Source organism: Eriocheir sinensis, chromosome 47 (genome assembly GCF_024679095.1).
Source record: "Eriocheir sinensis breed Jianghai 21 chromosome 47, ASM2467909v1, whole genome shotgun sequence".
In the NCBI taxonomy this organism is placed as follows: domain Eukaryota; kingdom Metazoa; phylum Arthropoda; class Malacostraca; order Decapoda; family Varunidae; genus Eriocheir; species Eriocheir sinensis.
In genome coordinates, this window is record NC_066555.1 from 12,337,722 (window position 1) to 12,353,647 (window position 15,926).

At 41.1% G+C, this 15,926-nt stretch overlaps 1 protein-coding gene across 14 annotated transcripts; it reads right to left on the reverse strand.

Moving 5' to 3' along the window:
* Window positions 1–10,257: 10,257 nt before the first annotated feature.
* On the reverse strand, window positions 10,258–14,510 carry LOC126981188 (uncharacterized). Of its 14 annotated transcripts, XM_050831913.1 has the most exons (9): window positions 14,151–14,510; window positions 13,806–13,889; window positions 13,478–13,561; window positions 13,133–13,216; window positions 12,751–12,834; window positions 12,040–12,123; window positions 11,668–11,751; window positions 11,154–11,237; window positions 10,258–10,615 (listed from the first exon to the last, which is right to left on the reverse strand). In XM_050831913.1, exons 1-9 carry the CDS (start codon window positions 14,353–14,355, stop codon window positions 10,296–10,298), a joined length of 1,113 nt encoding a protein of 370 aa, XP_050687870.1. In that variant the 5' UTR covers window positions 14,356–14,510; the 3' UTR covers window positions 10,258–10,295. The 14 variants fall into 14 exon arrangements, with proteins under 14 accessions (XP_050687870.1, XP_050687876.1, XP_050687875.1 ...); XM_050831919.1 differs by lacking the exon at window positions 13,806–13,889; XM_050831918.1 differs by lacking the exon at window positions 13,478–13,561.
* Between the last annotated feature and the right edge of the window lie 1,416 nt (window positions 14,511–15,926).

Consider the following 15,926-nt stretch of genomic DNA (forward strand, 5'->3'; position numbering starts at 1 on the left):
GACGTTAAGGTGAAGAATGATGGTAAAGGGGACGGTAGAGACAAATGTGAATAGGGAGTATGAATGTGATGAAGCTGTGAAATTGTGAAAAAAAAGGATGATGGTGAGGAAGGTCATGTTGACCGTTATGAGGGTATGGTGTACGAGACGCAGTATTCGTAGAGCGGGCGGTGGCTGAGTGTTCAGTGTGTTAGCGCGGCGTTCAAGAAGACACAGGTTCGCGTCCCGACTGCCGCAACAAAAGGAAAAAAAGCTGACTTTTTCAATCATCTGTCAACCCGCACTATGGATTCTCTCTATTAAAGAGACGATCAAAGATCAATTCTTGGGGACAGCATGGACCAAGCTAGATAGCGCCATTATAATTACTTGCCTGCGCCAGAACTGCATTGGGTTGATCATAAGGTCCCACCTAAAAAAAGTCTACAGGCGCGATAGGCCAAACGTATAAAATAAAAAGTGAGGAAACCATGCAAACCTCTTGAAAAGGGTTAATGAAAGATGTTAGTGGGAATGTGTATATTGAGGGTGTTTATGCAATGAGAAGGGGGGAGGAGATTAAGGATGGATGTGAAGGTCTGGGTGAAAATACAGGGTGTAGTATAAAGGTGTATCTATGATATTGTAGATACACTTGGGTGTAGAGTTAGCAGAGTTAGCTAAGAGAGTGGCGGGAGGGTAGACGATACGCTGCATATTTATTTCGCTAGAGGGCATGAGGGTGTTAATAAGCGGAGTTAAATAGACAATCATAGAGGCATCGAGATGTTCTGGAGGAGTATATGCCTTAGGAGGAGGTAGAGGAGGAAGTCTAGGAGAAGAGTCACGATTAGGGTCTTGCAGATGCACGTGTCTTTTTAATAACAATGGAAGTGTTCTTCGCAAGTTTGGTGAGCAATAGTAGTCTGGCGGTGGCACTATAATTGTGTCCCTCTACCCATGTGCCGCCCTCCTTCCTCTAGCATCTCGAGTCTCCCTTTCCTCCCCGATACTCTCTCCCTTGCCGCCCTTTGTAAGTTACCGCTCCTTTCCCTGCATACCCTCATCGAGTTGTGGTGTATTTCCGCTAGTCTCGCCGCTTTTCACATCCCTGAGCACTGGCAAGGCTCAAATCCCGCGTGCCATAGTAATGAATGACCCTCTCCTCCCCATCCACTCAAACCACCCGCTTCCCTCTCCCCCTCCAACACCACTCTCTTGCTCCAACCCCACCCCGCTCTGAGCCTGGCACGGCGCCATTGTGTGCCGGGGACGCCGTTACCGGAGCTTTACAACCAACGGCTCCTCGTTCCGCTGTTTGCTACTGCTACTGATGCTGCCGTGCCTCCCCACTTATACATCACCGCCGTCCTCGCCGCCGCCGCCCCCATCCCTGCTTCTGCCGGGCGGTAATGAAGACGAGTTTTCCAGATGTCGATGGTTATTGAACCGTTAGCAGGTCCCCGCCGACGACACAACGACCGTTGGCATTAGCTACTATAAATCAATCCACTCCCACGACGCTGCCAAAGACGACGCTAATTATACCTGAGACGTACGCTGAGGCACATGCGCCATTCACTTACTTTTAATACTGAGGGAAGGACGGACCAAGATCTATAGTAACAGGTCTCCTCACTTCAGACGTATTTTCGCAGATGCTGGCGCACTGACGTTACCAGGCTGTTCGAGGGTAGGTTCAGCGGGGCCGATGGGGTCAGTCGCTCTTCCAACCTCCGTGCAGTAACAGCTAGCTGGCAGTCGCTCTCAGTTTCTCTCACACACACACACACACACACACACACACATACATGTAAGCTAGTAATAAGAATGGAGTAGAGGGTATCTACGCATAGCCATTGACAAGGCACATTATAAGAATTACATATAGAAAAAAATATGAAGTAGGGAGATATACAAAATATTATAGCTGTTATGCGTACATTTGAGTTTGTGAGTAAACACACACCACACACACAATACTACTACTACTAATAATAATGACAGCATCAACATCTGGGGGCAAATATGGGGTATTCTTGAGAGAGAGAGAGAGAGAGAGAGAGAGAGAGAGAGAAAACGGCAGCGCAATGAGAGAACGGGGAATATAGAATAGTTTCCCGTCTTCCTCACTGTCTCACAGCCAGCTGACGTCACAGGCTGCGCGGTGGAGGTAAAGTGAGGAGACCTGTTACTATAGATCTTGGGACGGACGAAGCTGTGGACCCCACGAAAAGAGACGCTGGATGTAATCAAGATCTATAGTAACAGGTCTCCTCACTTTACCTCCACCGCGCAGCCTGTGACGTCAGCTGGCTGTGAGACAGTGAGGAAGACGGGAAACTATTCTATATTCCCCGTTCTCTCATTGCGCTGCCGTTTTCTCTCTCTCTCTCTCTCTCTCTGTGTGTGTGTGTGTGTGAGAGAAACTGAGAGCGACTGCCAGCTAGCTGTTACTGCACGGAGGTTGGAAGAGCGATTGACCCCATCGGCCCCGCTGAACCTACCCTCGAACAGCCTGGTAACGTCAGTGCGCCAGCATCTGCGAAAATACGTCTGAAGTGAGGAGACCTGTTACTATAGATCTTGGATGTAATGAAACCAAACGGACGAACGGATAGACAAACAGGAGAAACGAAGCAATGGACCCAAGATGAACGAACGGACAATCGTAAGGAACCAGTTCACACGAAGGATCAGACGAGCAGGAAGAGGACGAAGCTATGAACCCGTAATTAAGGATGGACGGAGTAATGGAGGATCAGACTAAGGAACAGAGAGCACTTTGGCCTTCACATCAACCACCCACCACAACAACCATCACCACCAGCCCTACAACAATGATCATGATAATCATTACCACGTTCATCACCACCACCAATACCCAAAAGACTCCCTTCTTTCACTTATCATCTCTCCATCATGGAAGGAAGAGTTAGTGGGGAAAGTGAAGCAGGTTGTGAGGAAGTTTATCTGAATGAGACAGAGTGTAAGGCGTGGAGTGTATTGAGGGGAAAACGTATTACGTGAGTGAATGGGAGAGAAAGAAGGAAAGAAGAGAGAACAGCAGGGAGAAGAGGTAACCTTTCCCTTCACTCCTAATTATGTCTCCTCTCATTCATAATAGTTACTATGGAATATGACAGATGGAGGCAATACTAAGGTACTAAACTTTTGTGTGTGTGTGTGTGTGTGTGTGTGTGTGTGTGTGTCCTTCATTTCGTCTTCTTCATCCTTCTTGCCTTCCTCTTCCTCCTCCTCAATACTTATCTTGCTTGCTGGGAAATTAGAGTATGACCTGGGTCTATGATTTTCTTCGTTTCTATTCACTCCCTTCGTCTCCGTCTCGCTCCGAATATTTCACATCTGCCTATTTCTCCTTCATTCACAGCGAACGGATGGTTAAAAAAGAATGGAAGAAAAAAAAACGGAGTAAAAAAATCCGGGTATGTAAGTTCTTTATAGGGTGTCTGTTTTTGTTTGTTCCCCCTCATTTTCACTTCGGTCTTTTTACCCTTCTTATTTCAGTCCTGATAACGTCATTATCCAGGGTCGGTCTCTCTCTCTCTCTCTCTCTCTCTCTCTCTCTCTCTCGAAAACATTTCGAGTTTCTCCTCCCCACCGCTATTTTGTATCCTTATCTGTTTTAAAAGCGAGTCTCCGGCTTTGTTGTCGTTTTCTTTTGTTATTAATGTCTTCCTTGAGTTATCCGTCCAGTTGTGTGTGTGTGTGTGTGTGTGTGTGTGTGTGTGTGTGCAACTTTTTTATAGAATACCTATATCTTTAACTGTATCCCTCTTACTCTCCGTGCATTTCACCGTTTTTGTGTATATTTATCCGTGTTTTTAGACGCCGATCGACAGATGGTCCATCTTCTTAGCGTTGTTGTTCTCTTCAAGTTGTTTTCCTGGCTTACCCATGCATTGTAGACATGACATTGTATAATAACATTTGTTAGCCCTGATGAACCCCACAACATGGCATTATAAACAAAGTCATTTTTAAAAAAAAAAATTTTACATCTTGGTCTGGTAGGCCTTCATAGTAGAGCCTGACGATCGGCCCCAGCCCGTTGTGGCGCAGGCACGTGTTTATAGTGGCGCCATCTTTACTTTTCAGCATTTTCCATTTTAGACCCCTTGTTGCATAATATAAATTGTTGGGGGGGTGTTGGAGGGTCATGCGACGCCGATCTAGCACAGTGTTTGTGCTATTAACACTTGTTTTCAGATATCCGTTTTTGTTTTTTTGTTACTGGACACATTCCCCCAATAAACATAATACACACATACACTAAGAATCTTCTCCACCTTCACTTAAGTTAATTTTCATCGTTGTCCCCTCTTTATGTCTGTCTACCTGCCTGTACCTCCACATATCTGTCTTCCACGTAAATAGTCTTATATTTATTGTGTTATTTCATTCAGTCCGTACGTCAGCAAGTCAGTCCTTCAATCTATCGGTCAATCATCCAGGCGAAGCAATGAAATGAACGAAATGATCAAAATGCCAGACCCCGCGCACACACACACACACACACACACACACACACACACACACACACATTCACGTTCGGCAACATGGATCCTGTATAGCATCTACTCGGTGTTGCCTGTATCACGTTTTTCGTGTATCTCGTCTCTACAAAAGTATCAGCGACTCTCTCTCTCTCTCTCTCTCTCTCTCTCTCTCTCTCTCTCTCTCTCTCTCTCTCTCTCTCTCTCTCTATATATATATATATATATATATATATATATATATATATATATATATATCGTGACAGACAGCCAACGCATAGCGAACACGTTAAATTCTTATTTCGCCTTGGTTTTTAATTGTAATTCTACCGATACTGCTGCTGTTCCTAACACTATTGAAAAGCCCAGTCATACCCTCCCTGACTTTGAAATCAGTTCAGATGAGGTTCTCAAAGCGCTGCAGTCACTTAAAACTAACAAAAGTCCAGGACCTGATAAAATATATCCAAAATTACTTAAAGAAATATCAAGAGAGATACTCAGACCTTTAACAATGCTGTTTAATATGTCTTTGCACCATGGTATCGTTCCTGGTGATTGGAAAATGGCTAACGTAACACCCTTTTTCAAAAAAAGCGACCGAAAATTACCGGATAATTACAGGCCAATCAGCTTAACTTCAATTATTGGTAAATTATTTGAGACAATTATTCGAGATAAAGTAGTTAACTACCTAGAGTGTAATTCGCTAATCATTGACTCGCAACATGGTTTCCGTAACAACAGATCGTGTTTGTCGAATCTATTAACGTTCTACAACGAGCATTTTGCAGTCTATGATGTTTTTAAATCACTTGATATTATTTATTTGAACTTCCAGAAGGCGTTTGATAAAGTCGCACACTACAAGTTGCTTCATAAAATCAAGGAAATAAGTATCAGGGGTAATCTTCACGAATGGATCAAGCACTGGCTAAGCAATAGAAAGCAAAGAGTTGTAATAAATGGAGTGACCTCTGACTGGATGCCAGTCACTAGTGGTGTCCCCCAAGGCTCTGTCCTGGGACCCGTTCTCTTCGTCATTTACATCAACGACATTGACCTTGGTCTCAATAATTTCATTAGTAAATTTGCGGACGACACGAAAATCGGCAATGCGGGGCCTACAAGAAGATTTGCGTAAAATATCAGATTGGTCAGTAAAAATGGGATATGCCTTTTTATATAAACAAGTGCCAGATTATGCAGGTTGGATCTATAAATATAAAGAAGGACTATGAAATGTGCGGCGTTAAAGTTAAAGGCGTTCACTCGGTCAAAGATCTTGGCGTCACGGTCGCGTCTAATCTCAAGTTTTCCCAGCAGTGCAACGAGTCCGTTAAAAAAGAAAAGAGGATGATCGGTTTGATTAAGATAAATTTTTAATTCAAGAATAAAAATGTTATACTACCTTTGTATAATAGTTTCGTCAGACCTCATTTGGAGTATGCCGTGCAGTTTTGGTCTCCCCACCATGCGAAAGACATTGCTAAATTAGAAGGTGTTCAGCGTAGAGCAACCAAGATGATTCCTTCATTACGAAACAAACCCTACGAGGAAAGGCTGTCACATCTAAACCTGTTTTCTTTTGAAAAACGCCGCCTCAGAGGAAAACTGATCCAGTGCATTAAAATACTTAACGGTTTTACAAACGTGGATCCGACCAAGCTGATTGTGATGGATGATTCGACGCGAACGAGAAATAATGGCGCTAAACTCAAATGTAGACAAGTTCATTCAGATTGCACAAAATTAATTTTCACTAATGCTGTCGTTCGAGATTGAAACAGATTACCACCATCAGTGGTGCAGTGTAACTCAATTTAAGAATAATATATCTCCTCCATCTAAATGTTCACTAGGTCAGTTTCAACGCCATTGTGGCCGCATAACATTTGTCACTCAGGTTTAGGACAGACCACCTAGTTTGGGCCTTAGGGCCTTTGTGGTCTGGTTATTTATGTAATTCTATATAATTCTCTCTCTCTCTGGACATCCTATCGTCATGTAGAACAAAGCAAGTAGACAGCAAGCACTATAGTCTGACACAAATAAGAAGTCAGTTTGGGTCTGGCCTGTGCCTCTCTCCAGCGTGACGCAGGCTATACATACAGTGCTATAAATGTGTCGCGATTTAGGATAATGCAATGAGTTCTATACATTCCATTACGCATGACAACGCTACTCTCCGACGCTCTTAGTGGACAGTTGCCAAGGTCACCATGTAACTTCATTCCACACCACCGGCTATGGTAGCTACTCTGACACACTTTGGTGTGCTCAACAGTCGAAATAACTTATTTACAATGGGAACAAGTATTTTTTTTTTTTAAAGAAAAGGGTAATAGGGACTATATTTCCACCTTTAAGGGTAGGTTTGGCAGCGCCGTTGAGAGGAAATACCCCGTGTGGGGCACGTTCAAACGGACCTCATTGCCGATTCAGACTATAACTAAACGATAAAATATATATGATAAATACAGTAACGAAGCCTAGACCCGATAAGCCAAAGCCCTTATGCGAGCCTCGTGCATAAATACAATATTAAGGAGCAATCGTAGTTTATCAGTTTATATAAATGCACTACTATTTATACACCTACATATCTATAGCCTATGTATAAACACAATCATATGGAAATATACTTACTACCTATAGCCTATACATAAACAATCCTATGCAAACAGATACACATGGATACTCATTCAACACAGCCATATATGCACCTACATGGATATATACACAAACATACATAAATTTGTAATTAACCATAGTCCCATATGAAACATATATACATACGAACACACATTTGTACATATCATGAGTCATATGCAAATTGAACTAATATTTATACTCGGAAGGCCCCAGGACCATAGGGGCTCTAGGCTAGAACCCCTATGGTCCTGGGGCCCTCCGAGGCGGCGCTTGAGCCTCAACCGCCGCCTCCCTGAATATGGAGATATTCATCTAAGTCTATTTATAACAAGTCAAGTCACGCGCAGTTTTGTGGGAGGAGTCACGGCAGAGGCGTGGCTTACTCCTGATGCTGTTTGGTGCCAAACAGAGAATGTAAAATATTATGATTTATAGAAAACGAAGAAAGGCGAACTAATTCAAATCGACCCCGGTCAACGGCCCCTTATTACTCCAGCAACTTTTCTTCCCTCACATTCATTTCCCTCCCACACCTTCCATTATACCATCAACATTCTCTCCACATCTCACAATTTCTATCATACCCCATACTTTCCCTTCCATCCCAGTTTCTATCATACCCCACACCTTTTACGTCCCATAGTTTCCATCATGCTCCATACTTTCCCTTACATTCCTTAATTTCCATCATGCCCCAGACTTTCCCTTCCATTCCACAGTTTCCACCATACCCCACACCTTCCCTTCCATTCCACAGTTTCCATCATACCCCACACCTTCCCTTCCATTCCACAGTTTCCATCATACCCCACACCTTCCCTTCCGTCCCATAGTTTCCACAATAGCCCACAACTTCTCTTATTATATACCATAATTTCCATCATACTCCACACCTTCCTTCACATCACATAACTTTGTTCTTTCTCTAAACACCTTCCATTATATATTTTAGTCTCCATCCTCACATTTCTAGGCTGAAAAGTATAACAATCTTGTCCATTTTCACGCTCTATTTTTAGTAGTAGATATCTTACAATTCTATAACTTGTTGTTGATAATGTAAAAATAAACTCAATTTATTTTTGAAGTTAATATTTTATCAAATTTCATGAAAATACTTAAGGCTAACAGCAAAAATTAATACACTTTATGTAACACACACCACACACACACACACACACACACATTATATATATATATATATATATATATATATATATATATATATATATATATATATATATATATATATATATATATATATATATATATATATACATTTATATATATATTTAGTAATTAAGATGATGAAACACTTTGTATTTTTTTTTAGATACAGCAAGGTTTCTATTCAATATTCTCATTCTAAAGAAAGTACGGCATTTAATATAGAATGTTACCACTTCAGATGGTAGATCTACAAACTCATACATATCCTGGGCAAGTTTTTTTATTGCTCCAATGCCTGGTTTCAATGTGTGCTCACCATGGTAGCATTTGAAGAGACGTCCCAGTAGTTCCAATTTCTTTAAGAATTCTGTACTTGGTTGGGTTAATCGTGAATTTTCCCAGCTAACTTCCTGTAAAAGTGATTTATTCTTCTCCACTCTCTGAATTTTCTTACCAAATTTGTACTCTGGGAATTTTTGTGCCACAAATCCTGCAAAATATTGATCTCCCTCTTCTTCTATGGCCTCTTCCAGCCGTTTTGCCAAGCTTTCTGTTTCATCATTTTCATCATTATTTTCAGAGTTTTCAAGATTCATTGAAGCAAACATCATTGCAGACAAAGAGAGTTCTTCTTGAAGTTTACAGTCACTTCCTTTCGGTTGATGTACCACCGTCTCACTTTTCATTCCACTGAATGTGGCTTCTGATAGAAACTTTCCATGGTTTTCTCTTGATGTGAAGTCCAAAGACTCTTGTTTGCCTAAAACATGTACTCTGAGTCTTTGCTTAACTTGTACTGGGTGTGGATGATCACAAAGTCCACCCATCTTTCTCAAACCACCAAAAAAATGTTCCAAACCATCCTGACTAAGCCTGTTAGTCATCAAATATGAAACTCCATACTTCTCTTTAAGCATATCGTACAATCTTGGCAATGCATTACATGAGATCAGGATTCCTTTTTGGAACTGGAATTTTTTTTTCTTGCTACATACTTCCATTGACTTTATAGTTTCTATCATTTTGCTAAGCACCATGTTTTGCTTTTCAAGGTCTGTGCCATATGCATTTCTGCTCGGCTTTTGGTCAAACTTAACTATTGAATTAAATAGATCAAACCAAGCATCAGCAAGTAGTATGAAATTACTAGTAGATTTCCAATCCTTGTCCAGCAAGTTTTTTTCTCCAAAATATTTTACTGATTTTCCTGTTGTTGATGAAAGCAGCTGAACAGCAAGTTTGACGTTCATTCGATTAGCCCCTTCAACATGTATGTGCTTAGCAGAAAGTTTGTGTGTCACCTTGAAATCACACTTTGATTCTGTTATAAGCTCTCTGATGCATTTGCTGGTTACAAATGTTCCATTTGACAGTCTAAATCCATAATCAAGAAAATTATTTCTTATTAATTTCATAAGATGAGGTGCATCTGCAAACACATACACTTCTCTATCTAAAGAGGTAGGATGGGTGAAATAAGACTTTCGTGGTGAGACATCTAAAGTTTTCCACAACCTGACATTGGTTGCTCCGAGGTCACTCACACATGCAACTACTGGAAAACCCGCATCTTCCACTCTACATATCAGGCTATAAAGTAATTCCTTCTCTAGAGGACAATCAAAATCATAAAATATTATTTGCTTCCAAGGTGCACATAACCCTCTTAGCATTATACACTGAACATTTTTGTGAGGTGCATAAATTCTGTCACTGGATTTATCATAAGACCACAGCTTTGCAACACTACATTCATCAAATGAGAGGCAGCATATACGTTCTTGTTCGGTCATTGACTCTGCCTGAGCTTTCAAAAGTGCTATAACACTTTCTAAAATGCCTGGTTCTATCTCAAAAATTTTCACCCATCGGTTGAGTGTTGAATCTGACGGGAGAGGAAGCTGCCATTTTTCCCTCAAAAATCTGTATGCTTTGTGGCTAACACACCTGAGAGTCAGTGATTTACTAATGTCTTCAGCAGTCCACCGGGTTACTGGTTTCCCATCGTACATATATATATTGCACTTGTGAAGTTGAAAAATATTTCTTAAGATTTTTCTTCCCACTCTCGTCTGCATTCCGTAATTTAATATTTTCAGCAGAAAGCGCATCTATTTCTTCTTGAAGCTTCCTGACTTGAAACTGGAGCTGATGCAATTCTGAAGCTGATGGAATGTCAGGAGTAGACGTTCTAACTACATTCTTAGACTCGGTCCATCCTGTTGCAGGAATCTCTGAAATGACCTCACTCTCTTCAAATGAATTTCCTGGCTCAGCTCTTTGTATTGATGTCTCTGTAAGAGAGTGAAAATATAAATAGATAATCCAGTACTAACATAACAGTATCAAGTACAGTCACAGACTAAGACATTATGAGATTACATATGTAATGAAATATCAACAGTTCAACAGGTAGGATACATGAACTAGACAAACACTGAACTCTAAGAGTAGCAATCAGAAGCTCCAGCATAGTGGTAAATTTTAAAATAAATAATAATATTACCGATTATAAGAACAAGTTCTGCAAAGCATGTGGATAAGATGGCTACAAAAGTAATATAGGGAAACATTATATATATAAAAAAAATATCCAACCTCACGTAGAATAAAATGAATTTATGAAATCTCTCTCTCTCTCTGTCTTTCAACCTAACCTTCTGTGTTATTAAATGACTTTATGAAATCAATTTGTATAGAGATTAAACTATACCCACTCTCTATCTCCTGTATGATACAAATCAATAAATAATTTGTTTAGAAATTTCAGTATATTCCCCCCCCCCCTCTCTCTCTCTCCAAACAAGGTAAAATAATAGTGTCAGTACCCACCTGAATGTGTGCCGCCTTCTTGCACAGGATGAATCACATCAGGTGGAGATCCACATCTTGTGTTAGCCTCTTGATCTGGTGTCCCTGTAAGAGATAACTTTTATGAAGTAAATTGGAACAAAACATATGGTATTCTCTCTCCCTCTCTCTTGGTACAAAAATTATGGTTCTCTCTCTCTCTCTCTCTCTCTCTTGGTACAAAAATTATGGTATTCTCTCTCTCTCTTGGTATAAAAATTATGGTATTCTCTCTCTCTCTCTCTCTCTCTCTCTCTCTCTCTCTCTCTCTCTCTTGGTACAAAAATTATGGTATTCTCTCTCTCTCTTCGTATAAAAATTATGGTATTCTCTCTCTCTCTTGGTATAAAAATTATGGTATTCTCTCTCTCTCTCTCTCTCTCTCTCTCTCTCTCTCTCTCTCTCTCTCTCTCTCACTCTTGGTACAAAAATTATGGTATTCTCTCTCTCTTCAAAGAACATAAAAAAAAGAAAAGAAAATAGTGCCAGTACCCACCTGAATGTGTGCCGCCTTCTTGCACAGGATGAATCACATCAGGTGGAGATCCACATCTTGTGTTAGCCTCTTGATCTGGTGTCCCTGTAAGAGATAACTTTATGAAATTAATTGGTACAAAACTTATGGTATTCTCTCTCTCTCTCTCTCTCTCTTGGTACAAGAATTATGGTTCTTTCTCTCTCTCTCTCTCTTGGTACAAAAATTATGGTATTCTCTCTCTCTCTCTCTCTCTCTCTCTCTCTCTCTCTCTCTCTCTCTCTCTCTCTCTCTCTTGGTACAAAAATTATGGTAGTCTCTCTCTCTCTCTCTCTCTCTCTCTCTCTCTTCAAAGAACATAAAAAATGAAAAGAAAATAGTGCCAGTACCAACCTGAATGTGTGCCGCCTTCTTGCACAGGATGAATCACATCAGGTGGAGATCCACATCTTGTGTTAGCCTCTTGATCTGGTGTCCCTGTAAGAGATAACTTTATGAAATTAATTGGTACAAAACTTATGATATTCTCTCTCTCTCTCTCTCTCTTGGTACAAGAATTATGGTTCTTTCCCTCTCTCTCTCTCTTGGTACAAAAATTATGGTATTCTCTCTCTCTCTCTCTCTCTCTCTCTCTCTCTCTCTCTCTCTCTCTCTCTCTCTCTTGGTACAAAAATTATGGTATTCTCTCTCTCTCTCTCTCTCTCTTCAAAGAACATAAAAAAAAGAAAAGAAAATAGTGCCAGTACCCACCTGAATGTGTGCCGCCTTCTTGCACAGGATGAATCACATCAGGTGGAGATCCACATCTTGTGTTAGCTTCTTGATCTGGTGTCCCTGTAAGAGATAACTTTATGAAATTAATTGGTACAAAACTTATGGTATTCTCTCTCTCTCTCTCTCTCTCTCTCTCTCTCTCTCTCTCTCTCTCTCTCTCTCTTTCTTGGTACAAGAATTATGGTTCTTTCTCTCTCTCTCTCTCTTGGTACAAAAATTATGGTATTCTCTCTTTCTCTCTCTCTCTCTTGGTATAAAAATTATGGTATTCTCTCTCTCTGTCTCTTCAAAGAACATAAAAAATGAAAAGAAAATAGTGCCAGTACCCACCTGAATGTGTGCCGCCTTCTTGCACAGGATGAATCACATCAGGTGGAGATCCACATCTTGTGTTAGCCTCTTGATCTGGTGTCCCTGTAAGAGATAACTTTATGAAATTAATTGGTACAAAACTTATGGTATTCTCTCTCTCTCTCTCTCTCTCTCTCTCTCTCTCTCTCTCTCTCTCTCTCTCTCTCTCTTTCTTGGTACAAGAATTATGGTTCTTTCTCTGTCTCTCTCTCTCTTGGTACAAAAATTATGGTATTCTCTCTCTCTCTCTCTCTCTCTCTCTCTCTCTCTCTCTCTCTCTTGGTATAAAAATTATGGTATTCTCTCTCTCTCTCTCTTCAAAGAACATAAAAAATGAAAAGAAAATAGTGCCAGTACCAACCTGAATGTGTGCCGCCTTCTTGCACAGGATGAATCACATCAGGTGGAGATCCACATCTTGTGTTAGCCTCTTGATCTGGTGTCCCTGTAAGAGATAACTTTATGAAATTAATTGGTACAAAACTTATGGTATTCTCTCTCTCTCTCTCTCTTGGTACAAGAATTATGGTTCTTTCTCTCTCTCTCTCTCTTGGTACAAAACTTATGGTATTCTCTCTCTCTCTCTCTCTCTCTCTCTCTCTCTCTCTCTCTCTCTCTCTCTCTCTCTTGGTACAAAAATTATGGTATTCTCTCTCTCTCTTCAAAGAACATAAAAAAAAGAAAAGAAAATAGTGCCAGTACCCACCTGAATGTGTGCCGCCTTCTTGCACAGGATGAATCACATCAGGTGGAGATCCACATCTTGTGTTAGCCTCTTGATCTGGTGTCCCTGTAAGAGATAACTTTATGAAATTAATTGGTACAAAACTTATGGTATTCTCTCTCTCTCTCTCTCTCTCTCTCTCTCTCTCTCTCTCTCTCTCTCTCTCTCTTTCTTGGTACAAGAATTATGGTTCTTTCTCTCTCTCTCTCTCTTGGTACAAAAATTATGGTATTCTCTCTCTCTCTCTCTCTCTCTCTCTCTCTCTCTTCAAAGAACATAAAAAAAAAAAGAAAATAGTGCCAGTACCCACCTGAATGTGTGCCGCCTTCTTGCACAGGATGAATCACATCAGGTGGAGATCCACATCTTGTGTTAGCCTCTTGATCTGGTGTCCCTGTAAGAGATAACTTTATGAAATTAATTGGTACAAAACTTATGGTATTCTCTCTCTCTCTCTCTCTCTCTCTCTCTCTCTCTCTCTCTCTCTTGGTACAAGAATTAGGGTTCTTTCTCTCTCTCTCTCTCTTGGTACAAAAATTATGGTATTCTCTCTCTCTCTTGGTACAAAAATGATGGTATTCTCTCTCTCTCTCTCTCTCTCTCTCTCTCTTCAAAGAACATAAATAAAAGAAGAGAAAATAGTGCCAGTACCCACCTGAATGTGTGCCGCCTTCTTGCACAGGATGAATCACATCAGGTGGAGATCCACATCTTGTGTTAGCCTCTTGATCTGGTGTCCCTGTAAGAGATAACTTTATGAAATTAATTGGTACTGGGGGGGGCTGGGGGGGAGCGCTGTAAGCCTTCCCGAGAATTTTCTTTTTATATTGGGCTATTTTATGTGCTTCCTGAAGCCACATGAGCAAATTATTTCCATAAAAAAATCCTGTATTCCCACTACTGTTAATGTCATCACTGGTAACTAAGTATATACAGTAAACAGACTATGTAACTAAACCAATAAGGATCATGAAACTTGACATGCACTTGCTACCCACATGAATTTAAATCCGAACCTAACCGTCGCCGCCGCCCCCCCCTCTCTCTCTCTCTCGTTTGAATCTATACTAATATTAAAAGTCACCCCCTTCTTTATCTCCTACATGGGGGGGGGGGGGAGAGGAAAGAGGGTGACATGCACTTGCTACCCACATGAACTTAAATCCAAACCTAACCGTCGCCGCCCCCCCCCCCCCCACCCTCTCTCTCTCTCTCTCTCTCTCTCTCTCTACGTAACTAGTTCTTTAGATAAGGTTACAAAAAACTACTTTATTGACATATATGGTGCTATTATCATCACCCCGCCAAGTATACACAATACAATATCATGCTATAATGCGAAAATAATATAATTTTATTAATAATAAAGCTTACCTTGTGTTGAGCGTTGAACCATTGGTACAGCATCAGCATTCAGAGTTCTGCGAGTATATGGTATTGGAAGGCCTAGCAATTCGTATTTTAAGTGTCTTTCATAGTCACTTGGTTTAAAATGTAAACTGCAGATTCTTGCATTTTTAGTGTTCCTATTTTCTAGACTGCAGGCTGCTATCCACTTCTCTCTCTGAAACTCATTCTTAGGGAAGCGATGCAGCCTGATATTCTCTTGCCGCTTGTAGGCATTAGAACTGCACTCACGCACAATACAATAATAAGGCATTTTCTTCCTTAAAGTGGCCACTGGCTTGCCTGATCACGCGCCGAAAAAAAAAATCAAGGATGGCGAACACCCTCTATGACGCACGTCAGCCCACCACCAGTGCCGCGCGCCAACTGTTGGGCCAAGTGACGTCACTGCTGACTCCGCCTGTTGCTCCGCCCATGCGCGCTACTTTAAAAAATAAGGAGAAAATTGACTTGACTTGTTATATATAGACTTAGATATTCATATCAAAAGAATTGGCAACTCTTCCTATGTCTGGCTATGGCGTTTCCAACACCGGCTTCAGTAAGATTGAAAATCTTGTAGTAGCTAGTGAAGTCACGACTTAATCGACTTGGGAAGCACGTGTTGTTTGGTGGTTGAGCCCAATGGCGTGTCCGTTCAAGACCAGAGAAGCTCAAGAGGGAGCCAGACAATGAGAGCGTACGACGCAAAGCCCATAGCCATCTCTCGTCCAATCAGCGTTTTTTTCCATAAGAAACGCGTCACCCTGGGCCAATCACCGCGCTCCTAACTAGCCTTTCTCACCCTTCCTCCCCTAGTCCTCCTTAAACCTCGTTGTAGTCGGACGCGCTGTTTCTTGTGTTCACAGATTCTCTTTGTTTACTCCATTACATTACGATAATAGCCTCCAATAACAATGAAAGTGAAGCGAGTGATGCCCCTGACCCGTCTCGTGGGCGTAAACGTGCAAGAAACCCATTTGAATGGCCAACCTTACAAGCCGATCAACAAAATTGAACGTGGAAGCCAGGAAGATTGGGCCAA

Excerpts from the sequence above, each read along its gene's own strand:
- LOC126981188 (XM_050831913.1), bottom strand. The coding sequence starts at position 14,355 with ATGTGGCTTCAGGAAGCACATAAAATAGCCCAATATAAAAAGAAAATT. Across the intron at positions 11,752-12,039 it reads AGAAGGCGGCACACATTCAG|GGACACCAGATCAAGAGGCT; the intron begins GTTGGTACTGGC and ends TATCTCTTACAG. Across the intron at positions 11,238-11,667 it reads AGAAGGCGGCACACATTCAG|GGACACCAGATCAAGAGGCT; the intron begins GTGGGTACTGGC and ends TATCTCTTACAG.